This window comes from Eptesicus fuscus, chromosome 12, assembly GCF_027574615.1.
Source record: "Eptesicus fuscus isolate TK198812 chromosome 12, DD_ASM_mEF_20220401, whole genome shotgun sequence".
In the NCBI taxonomy this organism is placed as follows: domain Eukaryota; kingdom Metazoa; phylum Chordata; class Mammalia; order Chiroptera; family Vespertilionidae; genus Eptesicus; species Eptesicus fuscus.
In genome coordinates this window covers 28,214,914-28,237,001 of record NC_072484.1, presented here as the reverse complement: position 1 = coordinate 28,237,001, position 22,088 = coordinate 28,214,914, and the positions used below count along the sequence as shown (strand labels likewise).

General features: G+C 49.8%; 1 protein-coding gene across 1 annotated transcript in view; it reads right to left on the bottom strand.

The window, feature by feature from the left end:
- The window catches only part of RASSF2 (Ras association domain family member 2), a 32,944-nt gene extending 13,470 nt beyond the window's left edge, over positions 1 to 19,474 (bottom strand). The window contains exons 1-3 of the mRNA XM_008141061.3: positions 19,206 to 19,474; positions 2,764 to 2,854; positions 556 to 631 (exon numbers count right to left, since the gene is read on the bottom strand). Of these exons, the coding sequence (XP_008139283.2) occupies positions 556 to 631; positions 2,764 to 2,822 (135 nt within the window). The 5' untranslated portion in view covers positions 2,823 to 2,854; positions 19,206 to 19,474. The remainder of the gene's footprint in view (positions 1 to 555; positions 632 to 2,763; positions 2,855 to 19,205) is intronic.
- Between the last annotated feature and the right edge of the window lie 2,614 nt (positions 19,475 to 22,088).

The window sequence follows — 22,088 nt, the reverse complement described above, 5'->3', positions numbered from 1 at the left end:
TACACATACCTTCTTATCAGTCAAGAACACTTGAGTATAAATTACTCTGCCAGGCTCCTATATAACTCACCATCTATCTGATAACAGGTTTTACAGAAATGGATACAAGATGAGTAAGCTTAGATGCAGGATGGGGGCTGGGGAAAGACAGATGGATAACAAGTGGCTTTCCAAGAAGACACCCTAGGAAGGCTGCTGCAGTTTTGGAGAAAGGCGAAGGGTACCACCCAGAGCTTAGATGATTTACCCGGGTTCCTGCAACATAAGACGTGGGCCAAAATGTGTAAACATAGAGGACTGGGAAGTACCTGAATTGCCCCAAGTGAAGAAGCCTGCTTGGAAGCCATCTGAAAGGGTCATTTCATAAAAGCCTCCCTTTGGAGATTCCCCCCAGTCAGGCTGGTGCTAGCCCTAAATGAGAGGCCACTCGCTGTGGCAGGAGGGACAGGGATCCGGGACCTAGGGCCCCTCAGACCCAGGACACATGGAGACAAAGACTGGGCTGGCCCACCAGAGAAGAAGCCTCACAACAGGCCTTCCCTGGGGCCTCCTCACCTCACGGTGTCGGAGCTGCAAATTCTGGCCTTCATAGTACAGGTTGTAGGTCTTCAGATGCAGGAGAAGCTCATTCCTTAGGCGAAAAAATACAAGACGAAAAACATTCTTAGCTGAAGCCACTTATCATGCAGTTGTTCCCTCTTTTTCTCACCTCTAACCTGGCCTCGTTCACCCTAGTCTGGGTGCTTGTCCACACGTGTGTGTACACACACACACACACACACACACACACACACACACACAGAGTCTACCACCACCCCCGTCGCCATCTTCCCCCAGGATTAAGATCAATAGTAAACATCACCTAGAACAGACTGACTGTAAGGAGCAACTCTAGAAACCCAAGGCGGGCCTTGTCTGCTGGCGGAGGTGGGCAGCCCTGACGCTGCTCTTCAAACCCCAGTAAATGAGCTCACAGACAGGCCTTCTGCCTCTCAGCCTTTCCTCCCTCGTGCATGCTGGGAGTTAGGAGAGGACAATCGCTGGAGGCTTTTTTCGTGAGACTCAGAAACTTCTGGGCTTTTGAGAATGCTTCCTAGACACGGACTTGTGCTTCATGGACATGACCTGATCGTGTGTTTAAAAACTTACAAACTCCCAGCGACGGTGAATGGATGAGTAAAGGCAGCTACAGTCACACAACAAAATATTAGATGGCAGTGAGAACATGAATAAACTACACGCGACATAGATGAATCTCACAGATGTTATGCTGAGTAAAAGCCAGACACAAAAGAGCACATGTTGTATGATTCCATTTATATAAAGTTTGAAATGGGTGTTAGAATTCGGGAAAGTGGTTCACCTTGGGGAGCAGTGACGAGAAGTGGGCATGAGCGGGTGTCTGGGCCCTGGCAATATTCTATTCTAGGTGCTTTTCATTTATTTAAAGAAAGTTTTTTTTAACTTACAAGCCTGTTACCAGGCTTTCTTAGCTGCTCAATACTGAGTTTCAGGTGTTCCACCTGGGACCCAGCTCTCCTGAACCTGGGAGGGAGAGGGCTTCATCCCTCTGTGATCAGGGTGAGCCCTCATCAAACCTAAGAATAATCTGATTGAGTTTTGTCTAAAAATGTATGGTAGTACACGAGGGCTGGGAGGGAGAGAAGCTTGAGGCTGCTAGTTGCTTTTGTCTATTCTCAGACAAGGGGCAATGGAGCCATTCAGTGGAGATATTTGGGGCTGTGCCAGAGATCAAAGCTGGCTGGAAATTCTAAGAAGCTCTTGATAAGCCAAGTCCAGATAAATTGGAGTAATTCTACACAAGCCTAAATGAATTAGTGAAATATGTGACTCCAAATAACCTAAACCAAAAAACTGTTGGTACTTTTGAACACACAGATCTGAAACTAGGATGCAAAATTACTGGTCAGAAGTCCCTGGGGAAATCCTTCAATGTAGCGATAAGAATTATCCATATCTCACACAACATGTGTCTGTAGATGGCCTAGGGCAGTAACGGCGAACCTATGACACGCGTGTCAGCACTGACACGCGTAGCCATTTCTGATGACACGCGGCCGCATGAAACATTTGCTGCTCCTGAGGATGAAACATTTGTGACTAGAGTCTTGGAGTTAGTTTTTTCCTCAAAGTGACACACTACGCGAGTTATGCTCAGTTTTTTGGCGAAGTTTGACACACCAAGCTCAAAAGGTTGCCCATCACTGGCCTAGGGTATCTTAAAAAATTAGTGCAATTTGGACTCAGAAAAATTAAACATTTAATTAAGATAGAGAGCTTCCAGGGTGTGTAAATCCCTGTGCTGGATATAAATATATAACCTGAAACTTATAATTCAAAAAAGCCCATTTTGGCTCAGCCCCGTCACATTAGCAAAAAGCTGAGTTCAGGAGATTTTATTGCCTATAAAGCAATAACACTGTCTTCTCCTTTTCAGGGGGAACCTGTGATTTAGCCAGAACCGCAGCAGTCCAGGGACACAACTCAGCTGGGACTCCCCGGGAGACACCACAGACAGGACAGTGAGCAGCCACTGCCGACTCCTCCTCCCGGAAGCCCTCCAGGACACCATCTCTTCTGGGCTTTCAAAGGTGCCACGCCTTAAAGGCCCCCTTTAGTTCCCTCTCTATGGCCACACAAGAGCCTCAGCTCTCTCATGTACAGAGGAGGCATCTCTGCCAGTGGCTTCCATCCACACAGGACTGGCCAATGGGGACACAACACGACAGCAAAAAGACTTACTTGGAAATGTATTTATCTTTTCCACATGGGACGAGGGAAGTTTGGTGACTGTAGTCCATTCTTCTTTTCTCTTTTCATCAGAAGGAGAGACCTGTATTTGGAAGGAGAAGGCAGAGGTTAGAGTTAGGTTGTGTCCTTAGGAATAAGCAGAAGTTGGGCCAGGGGACCAGGGGCATGTGGCTCTCCGTCCCCCTTCCAGACCCACAGCGGGGACAGCCCAAAGGTGACCCAGGACTAGTGAGATGCCACACTGCCGGCGGCTGCCTCGGCTTGCCGCAGCCTCGGAGAGAAAAAACGCCCAAAGGAATGATGACCACCGTGGACAGCTCCAGAGCAAGTGCCCTAGCCACAGAGAATGTTGACACCCAGCTTGGTTCCAAGGTCAACCAGTGAGTCGTCCCTGAAGAGACCTTCAAACACAGAATAGAGATTCATCTGACAGGAAGGCTCAGCTTCCACTGAGGCATACTAAAGATTGGTAAACCACCTAAAAATGCCCAAACAGAGCTGGGGGCAAAAAAATCGCAGCATACACATCTATAACCACCATTAAAATATGATACTGTGAAGGCAAATGAATTATCTGGGAAAATGACAATTCATTGTGAAAACACATGCTACACAACTATGAGTCTAATTTTGTTTAAAATATATGTAAGCAGGTGGGGTAAAGAGGGAGAACAGAAGATATCTGTAATACTATCAATAATAAAAATATGTTTTAAAAATATATATGTAAGCATAAAGTATTAATATATATACATTTACTTGAATAAATATATATTCAGATTTCAATTATATATATATGCAGTCATGCCGCATCGTCATCAATTGGTTCTGTAACTTTAAGCAAAATGATGTATAATGACACAACTTTACAATAGGCTAATTGATATAAACAAGAGTTAAGTTCCTAAGGCATTTCATCAACATTATAATGAAATGCCATAGAATGAAATGACATTAATTAAATGAAAGATTAAAATCATATGATCATCTCAACAGATGCAAAAAAAAAGGCATTTGACAAAATCCAACATCCTTTCATGATAAAAGTTACAACATATTCAGTATAAGAAGAATGCACTTCAACATAATGAAGGCCACATATGACTAGCCCACAGCTAACATCATACTCAACAATGAAAACTGAAAGCTTTTTTTCTATGAGCAGGAACAAGATAAGGGTACCCACTCTCACAATCTTATTCAACATAGTACTGGAAGTCCTCGCCAGAGCAATCAGGCAAGAAAAATAAATAAAAGGCATCCAAATCAGTAAGGAAGAAGTAAAATTATCTCTGTTTGTAGATAATATGATCTTACATTAAAGACTCCACCAAAATAGCTATTAGAATTAATCAACGAATTCAGTCAAGTTGCAGCATCCAGAATCAACATACAAAAATCAGTTGCATATCTATACAATAACAACAAACTATCTGAAAAGAAATAAAGAAAACAATTCCATTTACAATAGCATCAGAAATAATAAAATACTTAGGAATAAGTTTAAGCAAGGAGTTGAAATATCTGCACACTTAAATTTACATGACTTCGATGAAAGAAATTGAAAAAGACTAAAATAAATGAAAAGATATCACATGTTCATGGATCAGAAGAATAGTGTTAAAATGTCAATATTACCCAAAGCTATCTCTAGATCTAATACAATCCCTATCCAAATTCCAATGGCATTTTTCACAGAAATAAAATAAAATATACTAAAATGTGTATGAAACCACAAAGACCTCAAATAGGCAAAGCAATCCTGCCGAAGAACAGAGCTGGAGGCATCAAGCTTCCTGATTTCAAACTATACTGCAAAGGTCTAGTAACCAAAACAGTATGATACTGGCACATAGACCAATGGAACAAAATTAAGAGTTCAGAAATAAACCCAAGCATATACAGTCAACTAATATTTGACCAGGGGAGCCAAGAATACTTAGTGAGGAAACAACAGTCTCTTCAATACATATTGGGAAAGCTCGATAATCACATGCAAAAGAATGAAACTGGACCCTTATTTTACACCACTTAGAAAAAATAATTTGAAATCGATTAGACTTAAATGTAAAACCTGAAATGGTAAAAATTCTAGAAAAAAAAAAAACAGAGAAAAAGCTCTGGACATTGATCTTGGCAACATTTTTTTTGGATGTGACACTAAAAGCACAAGCAAGAAAGGCAGAAATAAGTGAGACTACATCAAACTAAAAAGCAAAGGGAACAACCAGCAAAATGAAAAAGCAACCTACAGAACAGGAGGAAATATTTGCAAATCATGTATCTGGTAAGTGATTAATATCCAAAATATATAAGGAACTCATATAACTTAATAGCAAAAAAATATGAATAATCCGATTTAAAAATAGGACCTGAATAGACATGTCTACAGAGAGCACATACAGATGGCCAATAGACATATGAAAAGATGCTCAACATCATTAATCATGAGGAAAATGCAAGTTAAAACCACAATGAGATATGACCTCACACCTGTCAAAATGGCCATCATCAAAAAATCAGCAAGCAACAAGTGTAGGTGAGGATGTAGAGAAAAGGGAACTCTCATGCACCATTGGTGGGATATAAATTGGTGCAGCCACTATAAAAAAAGATATGATATAGCCTGGCTAGTGTGGCTCAGCCCATGAACCAAGAAGTCACTGGTTCCATTCCTGGTCAGGGCACATGCCCAGGTTGCAGGCTCAATCCACAGTAGGGGGTGTGCAGGAGGCAGCTGGTTGATGTTTCTTTCTTATTGATGTTTCTATCTCTCTCTCTCTCCCCCTCTCTCTCTAAAAATCAATAAAAACACACACAAAAAGATGATACATATAATGGAATATTACTCATTAATAAAAAATAATGAAATCTTGCCATTTGCAGCAACATGAATGAACCTACAGGGTATTATGCTAAGTGAAATAAATCAGACAAAGACAAATACCATATGATTTCACTTATAAATGGAATCTAAAAAATTAAGCAAATAAATGAAACAAAACAGAAACAGACCCATAGATATAGAGAACAAGCTGATGGTTGCCAAAGGGGAAGAACGTGTGGGGGTGGGGGAGAAAAAAACAAAACCCAGAAGGAATAATAAAAACATAATTGATACCAATCTGTAAAAATTTTAAATTTCTGTTTAAAAAAAAAATTCCCTACCCAAAGTCAAAAGGCAAATGACAAATTGGGAGAAAATATTTATAAAATGTAACAAAAGGCTAATGTCCTTAATATGTACAGGGCTTTAATAAATCAGAAAGAAAAAGATCCTACACTCAGTAAAAATTGGTCAAAGGACATGAACAGACAATTCGAAGAAAAATAAACACAAATAGTTAATAAACTATGAAGTCTTTCTCATCACTATATTTTTACCTACCACCTGATATGAAGCAAACAGCAAGCCATAACATACTAGATATATTAGAATTTAGCTTTTAGTTAAAATTATTCAATTAGCCCTTAAGCGTCATAGCTGCATTGCAATGTAGTCATGTCCTGGGGCCTGCGAGCCTGCCTGTAAAGCAAGTTTCAGAAGGTACACTCAGCTTAAGATAACAGAAGGACATACAGTGTGAAGCATGGAATGCAAAGCTCTGTTCTTTTCTTGCTGTTCTTAGGATAATGTCTCTGACTCACAACCCCAAGATGTGTTATCTCCCACAGCCAAGGAGACCCAGACAAGATGCCCCCAGGAGTTGAAAAAAAATCAGGTTGCTGAAGCTTGAGTAAGAACTGACCAATCCACACAGCCCAGGACCCTGAGCCCCTCACTCATGACTTCTGTTCTGTGAAACCCCTTGTCTGTAAAGCATCCAGGAGCTCGGGTTTTTCCAGCACCAGCTGCCCGGTCTCCCCTGTGCAGCGCTGGCTGTACAACAACCGCCACTCGCTTTCACCGCACCCGGTGTCCGCGCCACTGGCTGCCTGCAGCGCCGGCGGACAAACCCTTTTCTCGGTGACAGACAGGAATCAAGTAGTCATGAGGCCCACATGCGGGAATTCTCCAAGACTTTTGGTCACTCTCAGTCTGTTGGGTGATCCTACCAAGGCCATCACTATAAATCCGACCTATAGGCTCATGTTGCCCAATCTTTGTCTCCAGCCTGACTCCTCCCCGCCTTTTTCCTTGGTACTTTTACATTTCTTGGGTTAAAAGTGTTAGGAAAATACTTACATCGCCTGCCACGTTGTTGAACTGAAATTACAGGTAACTGATTACAGGACCCAACCAAGCCCCTCCTTGGTCTGCCTCAAGGACAACATCTGCGCCTCCCTCCACAAACCTTCCAACCATCACCGCAAATCACTGGTTATTCCAGCCAGCTGTGGGGTGGAGGGGACAGAAAAAGTAAAGCCAGCTAAATTTACATACACTATAAGGCCAACACAGCAGCGGAGCTGACAAAAGGCCGGAAATTCGGAGTTCAGTCCGAGACTCCTTAACAGAGCATTGTCTCTCACATAAGGAAGGGCCAGCGGAAGACCATCGATGGGCTGGAACATGGAGGACACTTCCTCCGAGGTGCTTGCCAATATCTGCAGCCTTGGAGAGAGGGATTCGCTCAGCTGGCTGGTTGCAACTCTGTTATTACTGGGAATTTAAGGCCCCGTCCTGGCCGGTGTGGCTCATTGGTTAGAGGGTCAGCCTGCCCATGGAAGGGTCTGGGGTTTGATTCCCAGTCAAGGGAGCCTGTGGGAGGCAGCCAATCAATGTGCCTCTCTCACATCAATGTTTCTCTTTCTCTCTCTCTTTCCTTCCCCCTCTCCCATCTTCCCTTCCTTCCACTCTCTCTAAAAATCAGTAAAAAAAATATCCTCAGGTGAGGATTAACAACAACAACAAAAAGTTTTTTAAAAAGAATTTACGGCCCCTACCTGGACTCCAAAATGCCTTGTAAGAATCATTTACAAGAGCCCAGGTGGGACGGGAGCCTCCCAGGACCTAATCCTGTTGGAGACACATTGGGACCACCGACCAGTCAGTCTCTGTCCTTGACTACATGCCCTGGCAGAATAGTCCAGGTTCTCCTCAGCTCCATTAAGTGCCTGGGCGATGCCATCCAGCCTGTCCATGGAACCTAATATGTCCCATGTGGAGGCCCATCCATACTTGCTGCCGGCTTCAAAGACAACCTGGAGGTAAGACCCTCCCTAAGATTCAAGAGAATGCCTTGACAAAGGGAAGATTCCTAAGCTGTTAAGTATGATGACATCCCAGCCATAGAGAACTTTCCGGGCCTGCGTTTCACCTGCTGTGAGTGTGCCCACACTCCTCCTCAGACCCAAGCACCCTCACATGTTTTCTGATCCAAAACCTAACTCTTCCCACAAACTGTCCCCGCTGCTCCTGAGCTGTGATGGGGGTTGGGGTGTAGGGACAGGAGCTCACCCCTCAGCCCGTCCTTCCTCCCAGCACTTCCCACCGCACAGAAACCATCCCTCTGGTGTTTCTTTTCCCTCCTGGCCCTGGAGCCTCCTCTCTCTGGACGCCCAGCTGCCGCACTGAGCCTCTCCTGCAAATATTCTCATTATCATTATTTTTTCGAGGGAGGGAGTGGGTTCAGCAGCCAGCCCAAGGAAAACCTAGAAGCACAGTCCACAATGGGGATTCCTAGAAGCACAGCCCAAAATGAGGGTTCTTGTGCACGTGACTACTGAGGAAATGCTTTCAGGAGAACCCATTAAGGGAGCGAGGGAAGCAGGACCGGGAGTGACGTGGCCCAGCTGGAGTCCAGCCACAGCCTGATCCCATGGGAGCTGCAGGGTGTGAATAACTGCACAGTTGTCCCACCTTCAGACAAGCAGGCCAGGCCTTTGTACCCAGGGCCAGTCAGTCACCGGCTCCAGGCCAGCCCTCGGAGGACAGGCTGAGCTCCCCCAGGCATTTCCCTGCAAGAGCAGTTCTCAGGACTAGGGAGCAGCTAAGGCCCCCCCATAGTCAACACCCACAACATGCAGTAGATACAGGGGATCCTGGTGGGTACCAGCATCGTCCACTACCTGCCCTGTGTCTGGGCTTGAAGCAGCTCCTGGCTTTGTCACCTTCTCCCGCACACCCGCAGGCTGGGAGGAGACAGCTGCCCACACAGGATAGCCAGGTGCAGTGAGGGGCTGAGCTGCAGGAACGGGGAACAGACTTGCCCAAGCTCTGGACCAGTCAAAGCCCTGAAGTTACTGCAGGAAGGATCCCTTCCTCTTCCTTCTCACAGACCTCCCACTCACAGGTGCTTCCAGCCTCCCACTCCGGGCCTCCCAGATAAATGGAAGTCACCAGCTCAGCTTCCTGTGAAGAGCGCCAACATCAGATCTCAAGAAACTCAAGCAGGTGGGGAAAGCCATCCAAAACTCGCTTCAACAATGGTAATAAATAAATAAAACAAAACAAAACTTGCTCCAAAGAGTAGACTCTCCTCTGTTCCTAGCTCTTGGTTCCTCCAAGCTCCAGTGCCCTCACTCCCATGCTGCCAGGGAGCCCGGAAAACACAGGTGGTTAATCGGGTGTCGGAGCAACCCCGGGACTCAGGCTAATCGCTATACAGTTCCAGGCCCAGAGGCAAAGTGGCTCTCAGCTCACTTATCATCTGGGAAGTCCCGAGGGTGGAGTGAAGGGGGGAGGGGGCGGGGGCCATAAATGCAGAACAGAAAGGTAGGCAAACCCTGGCAGGAAAGTCCGGGGTGAGATGAAGAACCACCCCCCTTTGGTGGTTTGGTTTTTTTGTTTTTTTTTGTTTCCTAAACTGTCTTCCTGGTTGTATAGCAGGAGCCTGGCCCCTCCCCACTCCCCCTGAGCTCCCCGTGTAGGATGGAAGGTGGAGGACAACAGCTAATTTATAGGACACAGGCCATTTCAGTGTCTAAGAAAGTATAGCTAGGAAAAGGGCCAGGCTTGAGGAGGGGGGGTGCTTTCCACAGAAAATACCGGGGGGCCACCTCACAGGACCACCCCTGACCGGTGGGAGGGCTGTGCACTTGGCAGGGCCTCAGCTGCAACCTAACGGGGAAGGCGGAGCAGCTGACCTTAAGGACACCACAGGACAGCTCAGAGGTTCTCTTTAGACTCTCCCAAGGTCAGAGGGTGGGGCTGGGGGCAGGCAGGATGGTGACTTAAAATACTAACGTCCAGGCTGTAACTCAGACCAAGTACATCAGACCCTCTGGGCGGGGCCCAGGGTGAGCATTTTAAAAGCCTCCCCAGGTCCTGCCAGTGAACAACCGGGGCTGAGAACCAGCGTGAAATCTGACAGGAAGGGAGACCGAGGACACCAACACCTGCCTCTCAAAGCAGCTTTTCAAGAGTGGAGAGGACAGAATTTTCTCAAAGCAAACTGAGTTTGGCCTTTAACGCGCCCCCCCCCCCCTCATAACTAATATTTCAAAGGGGTAAGGGGACAATGCTGAGCCCCCAGAGGGCCAGTGTATGCAGGCACAGAGCCAACCCAAAGCGCCCGTCACGCAAAGCAAGGCACCACACCACAGAGGCCGGGAAACCAGGAAGCCAGCCCCGGGCCCAGATGCGAAGGAAATGCTGACGGGAGCCCGAGACTTCCCTTTTTGGGGCCTTCCCCACCTCTTCCCTGAACTCTGCCTTGCCCTCTGGGGACAATCTGTGTCTCCTGGGTTGGACAAGCACTTTATCGGACACAGTGCTTCGAACTACAGTGTTAAAGACCGCCCCAGCCGGTCTCCTGAGGAGGACTCTGCTTTGCAACCAAGCAGCTTTGACAGAGATAGTGCTGGCCCCTCTGCACTTCGGCCCCTCCTATGGGGGCAGGAAGAAATGTAGATGGCAAACAGGAAACCCCAGCCCTGTTGCCACACGAGGAATGAGACTTGAGCTGTGGCCTGGGGCCCTGCCAAGATCTAGAGATTACGAGAGATTCCACCTCCTGATTCCCGAACCCGAGCCTGTCCTGGACATGGGCAAAATTCGGGCTGCCTTGGAAGGAAACAGGATGCAATTTTGCCTCCTGCCTGCCTGAGTTATTCAATGAAAGGCCCACTTATTGGCCAGGCCCGTGTCCACTCTGGAACCTGCCCACCCCCCACTGATCCCTGAACCTCCCTTCCCAAAATGTACCTCCATCCCCTTTCCCACCCTCGGGGGCCAGGCCCCTGTGATCCACCCACACAGCTCTCCCAAGCACTCTGCTCAGGAAAGGGTCTAAGCATCAAACACCACGAGGGGGAAAGTTAAGGTCAAGTGTGCTGATGCATGAACTGCACTTTCTCAGCTTTACTGTGACTTATGAATAAAAGGCTTTGCCCCTCCCCTCCTCAAAGAATGTCAAGCACCATCCAAGAAGTTGGGGAAAGGCACGTGGGAGAAGGTGGCTTGCCCTGCCTGACCAGAGAGGCTCTTACCTGAAGGCAGGTAGAAAAGAGAACTGGCAGACTAGTTGCAGGAGGCCCTGGACACCTGTTCCCCATAAATCAGGAGCAGAACAATCACAGTGTTATTATCGTGCTCATAATAAGGCAACAAATGTGAATAATAGGTAGCTACCATAAACGCGAGCTTACTACGGGCTCTTACCTGCGGGCTCTTACTCATTTAATCCCACAACCATCCCTGGAAGAAAGAAGGAAATCCCAACATCTGGGCAGATGTTTAGAAAGAAGCCCAAAGGCCCACAGCCTCACATCAGAGAATCGGGGTGTTGGAGTGAGACCAAAAAAAGGCATAAAGGAAGTAAAAACTCCAGACAGAAAAAGCTGTGTGTATGTGTGTGAATGTATAAGTATGGATGTGTGAGAGTGTGCGTATGGAGTGTGCATGTGCGTGTGCGTGTGTGTATGTGTGTGTGTATGTGTGTGTGCGCGCGCGCACTGGTACAATTTAGATTCTGGCTCAGAGAAACCGAAGACCTAGAAAGCTAACTCTCTAATGATATCTACAGACCCCCAGGGAAGGGCACGGTCACACCTGCCTCCCTAAAGCAGCACCTACATCACCTTCAACCAGAGGGGCCCAGCTAAAAGCCAACAGAGTGTGAAATTCCATGTGACTGAGAGGAAGTCATGGGAAGCTGGTGGAGGTGACACTGGCCCTAATGAGGCAGATATGATGAAGCACTCCTTGACCTGCATCTCTCAAGACCGAGGGCCCTTTTACAGGGTAGTTTCGTGTCCTAACTCAGGAAGAGCACATTAAGCTCTTCTCCAGCCCAGTAATTACAGGATTTAAGTGGAGACCCATCTGATCGGGGGCCCGAGGCCTGTATCACCCCATGTGCTCAGAGCCCCAACTGGCTGTCTGTCTGTGGGTTAGTGTCTCAGCTCTGCAGGGACCTGCGACCTATCGGGGCAGGTGAGGAGGGGCACCTCCTCTTCCCCATTTCCGACCAGCACAGGTTCCTCGGGCCACACTTCCTGTTTACTGAGCTCTTTCTCTAAGACTCATCTCTGACCTCACATCCCCTTCCTCAGGGAACCCCAGCACTGCTTCCTTTTTTGGTGCTGTAGGCTGACACGGACCTTGAGTGCCGAGACCTTCGGGTTTCCCCTCCCTGCTACCTGGGGCCAGAACTGGAAACCCAAGAGCCAGGACCACTGGCCTCCTCCGGGTGAGAGGGGAGGTTCCTTGCACTTGAGAAGCAGTCCGGAGGGGAGAGTGGGGGCAGGGTCCCCAGTTCTGAGCCCTCCCCTGGGCAGCCACTGGGGGGCATCTTACATCCGCTCCCGTTTAACCACGTGTACTCCCTACAACTGCATACAGCAGATCCCTCACACAGCAGATCTCTTGTCCCCTCAAATTGCCAGAACAGAGGGCATGTCCAGGGGTTTCCAGAACATTTCCAGGAGACTGAGGGGAAGTTTTCCACAAAACCACATTCACACCCTCCCCTGCTGCCCTGGCCCCTGCTGACTAATCCTGACAGAAAACCAGCACCACGAAAAACAGAACTTCTCCTCAAAATGGCCTTCAGAAGCCTCTCTTTACATTTGTAAACTGTATTTCCCCAACTTTCTGGGAGGGAAAGAGCAGCCTCCTCCTGGGCAGACAGAAACAGGCAGAGCCAGGCACCGGGTAAAGAAAGCCCTGGAGAGCCCAGCGGGACGTGCCCCTCCCAGACCTACATTCTCCCCTCAGCTCAGTGGAGGCCCCAGGCCCTCACCGGAGCTCCCGTAATGAGGAAGGGAGAGCATTTCCCACAGAACTAGTTGTCCCAGAGCAAAGCCATTTGACCCACCCCTGTGACCCCTGAACAGAGTCATGAACTGGTTTCCTGGTTCTGGGTCCAGAAGCTTCCCAACCTCCTCTCACCTCAGACAGGACTAAAGCGTACACACCACCTCCCCCGCCTGCCCCCACCCCACTGCACTGAGTCCGACTGCCCCGTCACACACACAGCCCAGAGAGCGATCCTTGTCCCAGATGTGTGTATGAGCGGCTGTGAGATGTGTATGAGCTTTAGGAAGACAGCACCCATTATCTGAGGCTACCCCCATCTCCCCGGAGTCCTGGGGGCCTCCCGGACTCCAGCAGCGGACAGCGGACCCTGCCCGTGCACAAACGTCCCGCAGCCATATCCACAGCCACCATGTGGGTATTTGGCAGAGTTTGAAACACACAGATAGAAATAGAAAGGTTGACGCTCTCGTTCACAATCTTCAAGGAAGACGGTGTTCACCTCGTTTGGACCTCACTCACTGCAGGAGAGCTGTGAACCCCAAGCACACCTTCTCTATCCCCCTCTTCCCCCCTCCCCCCCCCCAACAAACACACACACAAAAACCCTGGGATGAGGCATTCGGCAGCAGTAACATTTTGCCAAGCATCATTTCAGAGGCGAACATAAATGGATGACATGATGTATTTTATAAAAATAGCGTACTGTTTAGGAACCAGCTCTTTAGAAATATATATTTTTTCCCATGTAAATATATATACTTACTTTGTCCTATAGTTTTTGTAGCCACGGAGTATTCCAAAGTACATAGGTATACCGTAATTGACAAGTTTACTATTATTGGGCATCTAGTCTCCATTCTTATTCTGGTGGTTATTATTATAAAGAATGCTGCAAAGGACATCGCTGTGCACATCTTCTGCACTCGTCCAATTGAATCCTAAGGGTAAGAATTCCTACAGGTGGAATTGTTGAGCCCAAGACTCCCTTGGGGGGATTGTCAACAAAAAACTGAAGCAGGGATGGTGAATTCTGTCACATAAAAGTCTATTTCTCCACGTGGGCTTTTCTTGGATTCCACTTGGGCGTCTATGACATTGCATAGTGGTTCGGGGAAGTAGGGACCGCCTTTTCCATGAGAAATCATCTCCCCCTCTGTCCCCATTGGGCTTCCTCTGGGGACACACCACGCCTGTGTGATGAAGTGACACTGGTACACAGGAAGGCGGAATTTTACTGGGTTAATGCCTACTGAATGCCCTGTGCCAGCAGAAAAAGGTACAGCAAAACCTAGGATGGCCCAGTGCTGGGTGCCCCACGTGGGCAACACACGTGTGGACACGTGAAAGGTTTTCTTTCGTGAAAGGTTTTGTTCTTGTGTGGACAAAGGAAGCATGCAATGGACCCTTCCTAAAGAGACCAAAGGCCAGAAGGGACTTGTGGAACCATCTAACCCCGTGCCCTGGAGATAGGGAAACTGAAAGACTCCTAGCAGAAACATTCCAGTAATCGCTAAATGAACCCAGAAGTGTCGCACACAGTGAATCAGCCAGTTCAGGGCAGCGTTGAACATACTCCCAATTTTTTTTAATCCTCACTTGAGGATATGTTTTGGGTGTTAAAATTGATTTTAGAGAGAAAGGAAAAGAGCAGGGGGGAGAGAAACATCCATCGACTGCCTACCGCACACACCTGACCGGGGATCAAATCCGCAACCTAGGTATGTGCCCTGCCCAGGAATGGATCCCAAAACTGTTTTGGTGTATGGGACGACGTTCCAACCAATTGAGCCACCCGGCCAGGGCTGAACATACTCCAAATTTTGACGCCTAGTACAATTCTTATCCTCCTCACCCTGTGTACGAAACTGGAAATCAAGATCTGAGGTCAGCCCAGCCAGCGTGGCTCGGTGGTTGAGCGTCAACCTATGAACCAGAAGATCACGGTTCGATTCCCGGTCGGGGCACATGCCCGGGTTTTGGGCTCTATCCCCGGTGTGGGGCATGCAGGAGGCAGCCAATCAATGATTCCCTCATCATTGATGTTCCTCTCTCTCTCTCTCTCTCTCTCTCTCTCTCTCTATCTTTCTCTCTCTCTCTCTTCCTCTCTGCAATCAATAAAAATATGTATTTAAGAAGAAAAAAAGATCTGAGGCCACATCCCAGCTCACAGATGACCAGATGAGTGCTGAGGCTGCTCCTACTGGCTCTCAAGTGCTGAAGGAGCACATCTCATCCCAACTCGGTGTTGAGCGTTGAGCGATGCCATGTTAGTAGCTTGAAATCTGCCGGTGGGTAAATTTACATTACAGAAACCAGCAAACGCCACAAAACACGGCTTATTCACCTCCCTGCACAGCCAGTTGTTAAACATTCATCAGCACATCACAGGTCACATCTAGATGTGAAAACCACGAGCAGTTGACCTGGGGTCCTCACCTAACCTAAGGCCAGCATTATAATTCTCCATGGTCCATTATCATGTTCACTCCCAAATCCACCACAGCCCCCTCGGTACTAATCAATGCGCCAGTAAAAGTTTGCCTGAATGCTTGCTGTCTGCCAGGCCCCCCGGCTGAGCTCACAGCACAAGATCCCTGTGAGATAGTTATCAGTTCTGCCTTACAGTTGGGGAAACTGAAACTCAAGAGACTTCCAATGACTTTTTAATTACGGACTAAAGCCTCTCTTAGGGTGGTACTCCCCAGATGTTGACCCTAAGATAAGGGTTCAAGGGCCAGTGGAAGGCAGTGAGAAAGTGAACAGGGAAGGGAAGGCAGCCAATGGAGGGAGCCAGTTACCTGTGAGCCAGCAGAGAACATGCCCCCCAACCAAGAGGCGAGGGAGCTGGAGTGTTTATGCACCTTCTCCCATCAGTCATTGCTCGAGGCCAAAGGAACATGGGAAGGGTGCTGACACTGCTCAGTGCCACGCAGCTAGAAAATGGCAAAATACAATTCAACTCCAAATTCAACACCGTTTTCATGACTCTTAAAGAAATGAGCCATTAATCAAACACACACTCAAATGAGTGCCACTTACGGGTAAACCTGCTGGTGAAGTAAACTTACTTTGTCAAAGCACTTTGGGTTGACATGCCCAAGGAAAGCACAGGGTATCTTTTTACCAATTTCTGTCAGTAGAATAGAAAAAGCCCTTCTAAGTTACTTTGCTCATGCCTCGGGAACAGGCCAAATGCCCTACCCCACCCCCTTCTCCTGTGAGAGGCTGCCCTCTCAGGTTCAGCCACCATTGCCTTGGGCAGGAGTCCTGAGCCCCAAGCTGTCATCATCCCAGCAGCTGCATCAACCTGTGATTACCGGCTTAGTCTGCCATCCCAGGGATGACCAAAAGGCTGAAGACTGTCCCTGTTTTCTGTGCCCTGCTTTCCCTCGGCCTCCTGCCCCATCCCCACCCCTCCACGTCCTTCATGGGAACCCACAGGCAGGCCAAATAAATAAAACCACAATCATGGGTCTGTGGGAGCATAACCCATCTTAAGGATTTATTTTAAATTCTTCTGGAGAGGCAGGGCGGTGTTTAAATAGGACAGTGTGTCGTTGGGTAGATCACTGCACCATACTGTGACCGGTGCGGGGAGAGGACGGCTGCCCTGGTTTTACAGAGCCAGCTGTAGCAGTTCTCAGCAGCTACGGATAAAGACAGAGACTGGGTGTCCTGTTCCATTCCGACTGCACAGCGGAGACCTGCCCAGTTGTTCACCCTGAGGGAGAGGAGAAGGCAACGTGGGCAAGACCCGGAGCTGCTCTTAGAACAACCAGTTCGAATCCCCTTCTCTCCATGGGATTCTCTGGCAATCTGGTCCCGATTCTACACCCCACCTCCCAGTGAGCACACTTCCTGCCAAAGCGTCCTAGACAGGACTAAAGCAATCATCAGGCCAAGGTCTTCTGGTGACAGGACCCCTTTCTGGCCAGCTCCAGAGTCCAGCCCTTGGCACCCCAGCAGGGATGCCAGGCTGTGTGCTCCTGGGCATCTCTCTAGCCCTCTCTCTCAGCTGTTCCTAAGCAGTTTACACCCAGAAGGCAGACACAAAGCTTGGCTCCAGGGCACCAGGAAATAGACCAAGAAATCCAAGCACAACCAGCAGATGACTGAAAAGTCCCAAGTAGGCCAGTGCATCAGAGAGCTCAGGAGGACTGAGGGATCAAAAACAAGGTGTAGGGTCACCTACCGCTCCCAAGATAACACAAACTGGAGAGAAGGCCTGAACCCCCAAACAGAAGCCATGCAGAAAAGCAGAGAGGTGAGTTATGGAGCCCCCAGGGCAGGGGGAGACCACCCTCAGGAAGGTGGGGTGCTGCCAGCTAGAGATGCAGCAGGTGCAGGTACTGCATATGCCCTGGCCCACTCAGCCTGGTGGAGATGGTCCACCCCACCTTCTCTAGGACTGGGGGCCCCAGATCCCCTGCCTCCTCTCTGCTAGGCTCCCCAAAGGTGTCCCTCATCATTCTAACAGATTTCACCAGCTTAAAAATGAAGCCAGAGGAGCATGGGATATGCGTAGGCTACACCACAAAGATTATCTGATCTCCCCAATTCTCCACCTCTGCTCTCCCATCTTCTGAAGCAGGAGCAGGAGTCACCTCCAGCCTCTCCAGCACAGAGAGCCCCAACCTGTACCAGCCCAGACTCCCAGGTGCCCCGCAGGCTGCTTGCTATGCCTCCTTCTCCCAGGGCAAGAACTATTCTCTTTCCAAAATACCCCACCTCTCTGAGCTCAACCATCATTTGAGGCCCTCCCTGTTCTGTCTACCCCGCCCCCCAGGTTCCCTGCCCCGGCTCCTAGGCATCAGCTGGCCTGTCTAGAGGAGAAAGCACAGCTGGTGCGCAGACTCATGGCCCCACTCCAGGGTCTCTGTTCCCAAATGGGCACCTCCCACGCCAACTCCACACTTTGTCCCTCGGACACTGCATTTGGACACAAGCTAAAAAGAAAGAACTCTCCTCAGACCACCCAATAAACATGTCTTAGTCATGAGAAGTGTCCTTAATTTTTCAGACCACCTGCAAGGAAATGTGGACTGGTAAGTGCAATCATTCCAACCCCAGATTCCTCAGCCAGCTAATCTGGAGAGAAGGCTCCTGGCTCTCTGGCCGAGGCAGCTGCTTCAAACAATCATTGTTTCTAATTCTTTCCTCCCATTGTACCAAGACCAACTGTGGCAGGAGCTGAGTCCCGCTCCAGAGCACATGGTTACTTGTCAGCTCGCTGGTTCAAACGTTCATTCATCGCCTGTAAGGTACTCGCTGTAAACCTGGCCGGCTCTAGACACAGCCTCTGTCCTCTGGGAGACCAGGTTCCCGGGGCCCAGATTCCGGTCACCTGGGGATGAAGTGCCTGGCAGCCTAGAGAAACCGCCCGCTCAGTTCCCCCGGTCACGGAGGGGCAAAGGTGCTGCGAACAACCCGGGACCCACACAGCGCCCTACGGCAAGATGGGACCCTGGGCCTCCCCGTCAGGCCACGGCGCCGCTCGGCTGTCCCCGGCCTCTCCCCGTTTGGAAGCTGAATGCAAAGCAGGCGCTCGAAATGCAGAAGTGGCCGCGTCCGCCCAAGGCACCTGCCTCTCTCGGGCGCGGAGGACGACAAGCCGAGGTCCCCTAGGACCTCAAGCACTAGCTCCGGAGGCGGGCGGGAGACCGCAGAGGGGAAGTGTCCCGAGGGCCAGGGGCCCCTGAGCACCCTGAGCCCTTGGGGAGGCAGAGGGAGCCCGAGTGGGGTCGGGGGAGGGGGGGGGAGGCTGGAACCCGCCTCTGAGGAACTAACTGTTCACTGGGCCGGGAAGGAGAGCACCGGATTGGAGTCCGGGCACTCGCCGGGGTTGTGGGGGCCTCCCCTCCCTGCACCTGCTGCCCTGCCCCCACCTCGCCAGGGAGTCCCCGGGACCCCGGGGATGGGGCGGAGGAGCCTTCCAGCCGCCGCCCAGGTTGCGGAGAGAAGGAAGGACCCCCGGGCTCGGGCGGGAGGACGAACTTGGAGCCACAACTTTCTCCGGCCGGAAGGCAGGTCGGCTGGGGTTCCCTGCCCACGCAGTCCCTGGGGAGTCCACACCCCCAGAAACCCCACGGGAACCCCCCAACGGTGGGGGGAGGAGGGAGGAGACCCGGGGCAGGCGAGGAGAGAGGGGCTGACCCGGACCCGGCCGTGCGGGAAAACTTTCGGGGAGGCGGAGATCGGCAGGGAAGAGGGGACCGCGGGGACCCCGCACCTGGCGTCCCGCGTGCTGCGCCCGGAGCCTGGCCCCCGCGCCCCGCGCCCAGAGCCTTGCCTGCGTTCCAATCCCGCAGCATCGCGCGCGCCGCGGAGACGGTGGAGCCGCCCGTGGGGTGCTGCGGCCGGGGGGCTGCTCCAGCCTGCGCCTCGGTCAGCGTTCAGCGGGTTCGGATCGAATCCGGCGGGGCGGGGCAGGGCTGGCGACGGCCACGAGATTGGGGGTCGGACGCCCCGCCCTCCTCGCTCCCTCTCCGCCCCTCCTCGCCCTCTGGCCCGCCCCAAAGCCTTTATCTTCCCCTATCCGGTTTGATCATCCTCCCTCCACTTATTTCCTGAGCTCTCCATCTCTCCCCACACCCCTCTTCCCTCGCCTTTCTTCCTCTCCTTCTCTCCCGCCTTCCCCCCCTCCCCCCTTCCCCTCCCCTCGGGGGGCGGAGCTTCTCCCCTCCCTCCCAGACAATGGGGTGGCTGAGCGTCCCCTCCTTCCCCGCCTTTGAGTCCGGGCTGGGACTGTCAGTGCCTCTTCCGGGCTCTGGGGGGCGGGGGGAGTGGGTGCGTGGAGGGGGTGAGTGTGCGAGGCGGGGAGGTAGAGCTGGCTTCCCTCCCCCATTCGCTCTGCCCTCTCCAAGAGGGATGGGGTCTTGGCCCCGCGCTGTGACAGCCACTCCCAGGGAACAGTCGCGCTGTCCAGGGGAGCCCACCTCGAGCACCCCGGATTTCCCAGGCGAGGATGTAGGATTTTTTTTTTTTTTTCTCCTAACACACAGGCTTATTCCAAAAAGGGGTTGAGGCGCGCAGGAGCTAAGCCAGGCCCCTCCGACTTCGCGGGCTGGCAGACGTGACAATAATGTGAAGGAGGCCAAGCGTCTTTGTCCACCTCTCTCCTCCCCCTCTTATCCATCCCTGGACCTCCAGGGCTCTCAGTGCATTCTCAGTGCATTGGAAGCCCGAACATCTCAGCTGCCCCGTAGGGTACGGGGCGGGGGGGGGGGGGGGGGGGGGAAGGGGGCCGCGGGGCGAGCGGGGGAGTTATCTCTTTCTTCCCTATTTTCACAATTCCCCTCCCACATACATACCCCAATTCTAAAGAGTCAGCCCCCACGCCAAAAGGGAAGGGGACCTAAAAGTGGATGGGTAGCCAGCCCCTAAGATACAGCAGGACCAGCTCATCCCTCCTGAAAGCCAAACATTCTTCACTAAATTCATTGTTTGGATCTTGGAATGTGTCTCCCTTAGAAACAATGTTATACATGGTGATCTGCTTCCCAGGCCAGCCACAAAAGTCTTTTGAACCTAAAGCAGCTGTAGGGTGGTGCTGAAGACTGTGTCAGCTACACAGGAACAAGGAGGCCACTGACCGACCAGTTTTTTCTACAGGGAAAAAAAAAAAAATCTGGTTCTTTCCCCTTGAGCTAGGAACACAAGGCTCTCCCATGAAGTCCCACTACTGTGTATTAGTTAAGTTTCTTTGCAGGTAACATGAGCACCCTCAGGGGAATGTATTCTGAGAACAGGAGGGTTTCCCTATAGCCTCCGGGTCAGGATTGCAGGAAAGGCTTAGTAAGAGGCAAATCCAGAGCCTTCGAGGGCTTCCAGTAACACAGGAAGTCTTCTGTTAGGGGCCAACTCTTCCCTTTCATCATAGCGGGCCTTTCCTGCACCCCAGACACATGACAAAGGGTGGCAATTACTTTCATCACTGGGGCTTGGAGCTCCCCTGTTGAAGAAAGCCACCAGGTGAAGCTAGAATTCCTGAGTCTCTAGTCCTATCTCTCAGAAGAGCAACTCATTGGCCCAGCTTGGGTCAGGTGACCATCCTATGCCCAATCAACTGGAGACAGGGGCGGGCTTAACTTGTTCAAACTAGACTGCTAGGAACCCTAGCCATATACCCTGCTTAAAACAAAATCCACTCCCCTCCACTGGTACTCTCATGGGGGTGAATAAATTGATCAATTGATTAGTTCAAGACACCATAAACAGTCTTTCTTTTCATCAATTTCCCCATACGGGGGCCACAGGAGAGAAAGGAATAGGCCTTTATCTTTCAAGGCAATATAGGGACAATACATCTGTAACAAGGATAATATTTTGCAAACTAATACATTGAAGACTCCCCAGTCCCCTTAAACCCTGCTCCTTGCAGCCTTCTACCCCCAGGGACTGGGCCAGGAGGCACGTGGCCTCAGGAAAGCTGCAGCTAAGCATTGCCTAGAACCAGTCATTTAATAGACGTGTAATGCAAACCACAGAAGAATTTGAAAACTTTCTAGCCGCATTAAAAGTAATAAAAAGAAACAAGTGAAATTAATTTTAATATGTTGTATTTAAACCAAGCATTACCATATCAATGTGTAAACAATATAAAGAAATCTTCATGAGGTATTTTATATTCTATTTTTCTAACAAAGCTAAAATCAGGTGTGCATTTACACACATCTGAATTCGGACATTAAATTTTCATCAAAAATACTTGACCTGTATTTAGGGTTTATAAAAGTTCTACTTGAGCCCTAACTGGTTTGGCTCAGTGGATAGAGCGTCGGCCTGCAGACTGAAGGGTCCCGGGTTTGATTCTGGTCAAGGGCATGTACCTTGGTTGCAGGCACATCCCCAGTAGGGAGTGTGCAGGAGGTAGCTGATTGATGTTTCTAACTCCCTATCCCTCTCCCTTCCTCTCTGTAAGAAATCAATAAAATATACTTTTTTTAAAAAAAAAAAGTTCTACTTGAAAAAGTAGAAGTTTCTCGATAACTGAATTAAGTATTTGTTTCTTAAATTTAAGTTTTAATTAAGATTACATAAACTTAAAATTCAATTCCACATTTGAATTTTTAGTCACATTTCAAGTGCTCAGTAGCACCTGTGGCCAGTGGCTACCATATTGGGCCTGCACAAGTTTAGGAAGCAAGGACGTCACCGTTTAGCAGAACAGTAG